Genomic DNA, 776 nt, shown 5'->3' on the forward strand with positions numbered 1-776 from the left:
CCCCGAGGGCGCGCGGACAGCGAGCTCGCAGAGGCCAGGCCTCCTCCGGGCCAGGGGCCGTCTGGCCAGGCGAGAGGGCCTTGGCCCAGCTTTGCCCTAAAGGCGCTAAAGGCCCAGCCCCTCCCCTCCACCAACGGGAGGCTCCGAGCCGCACCTGGAAAAATCTGAAATACCCGTAGTCGACGGCTGTGCCCACAGCCATCTTGTCCCCCTGCATGAGCGTCACGGGTTTCAGGATGTCCGCGCCATAACTGATGAGCCTGTCAATCTGGAGAGGAGAGCTGTGTCAGATGCCTGCGGATGCCCCAGCCACCAGGAGGTGTGAAGGGCTCCCCCCCATGTCCCCCCTGCTGTGATCCGGCTGCCCAAGGCTTACAGGCCCTTCCACCAACCTCACTGGACGGCAGGAGGGCAGCCTGAGGTCAGGGACCCCAACAGGAGAGCAGGCGCTGCCCAGTCGGGCTGTTGTCACCTGTGCTTCCCAGCTAGGCCACCCCCCCAAGGTGTGCAGAGGAAGACAAACAAGATGGACATGCAGCTTCTCGGACAGAAGTCAGGGTGAGCGTCAGCACAGCCAGGGTGAGTGGCATCACAGCGATCGGCGTCTGGGGGGTGACCCTGCCCCCACGCACGGGGCGCCTTCGTGTCTGCGTGCCCCAGGCTGCCATGATCGAGGGCCACACCGGGCCATCTTGCCCTCGTCCTGTCCCCACACGTCTGCACGTGTGTGTCCGTGTGTGGGGGCTGCATGTGCACGCAGCACAGCGAGGTCTCTG

The 776-nt window shown here is 65.5% G+C and overlaps 1 protein-coding gene across 1 annotated transcript in view; it reads right to left on the bottom strand.

The window, feature by feature from the left end:
• The window catches only part of ANKMY1 (ankyrin repeat and MYND domain containing 1), a 38,494-nt gene that overhangs the window by 12,436 nt on the left and 25,282 nt on the right, over positions 1-776 (bottom strand). Inside the window, exon 14 of the mRNA XM_015587828.2 lies at positions 155-268. Coding sequence (XP_015443314.1) covers positions 155-268 — 114 coding nt within the window. The remainder of the gene's footprint in view (positions 1-154; positions 269-776) is intronic.

This window comes from Pteropus alecto, unplaced genomic scaffold (assembly GCF_000325575.1).
Source record: "Pteropus alecto unplaced genomic scaffold, ASM32557v1 scaffold143, whole genome shotgun sequence".
NCBI lineage: Eukaryota > Metazoa > Chordata > Mammalia > Chiroptera > Pteropodidae > Pteropus > Pteropus alecto.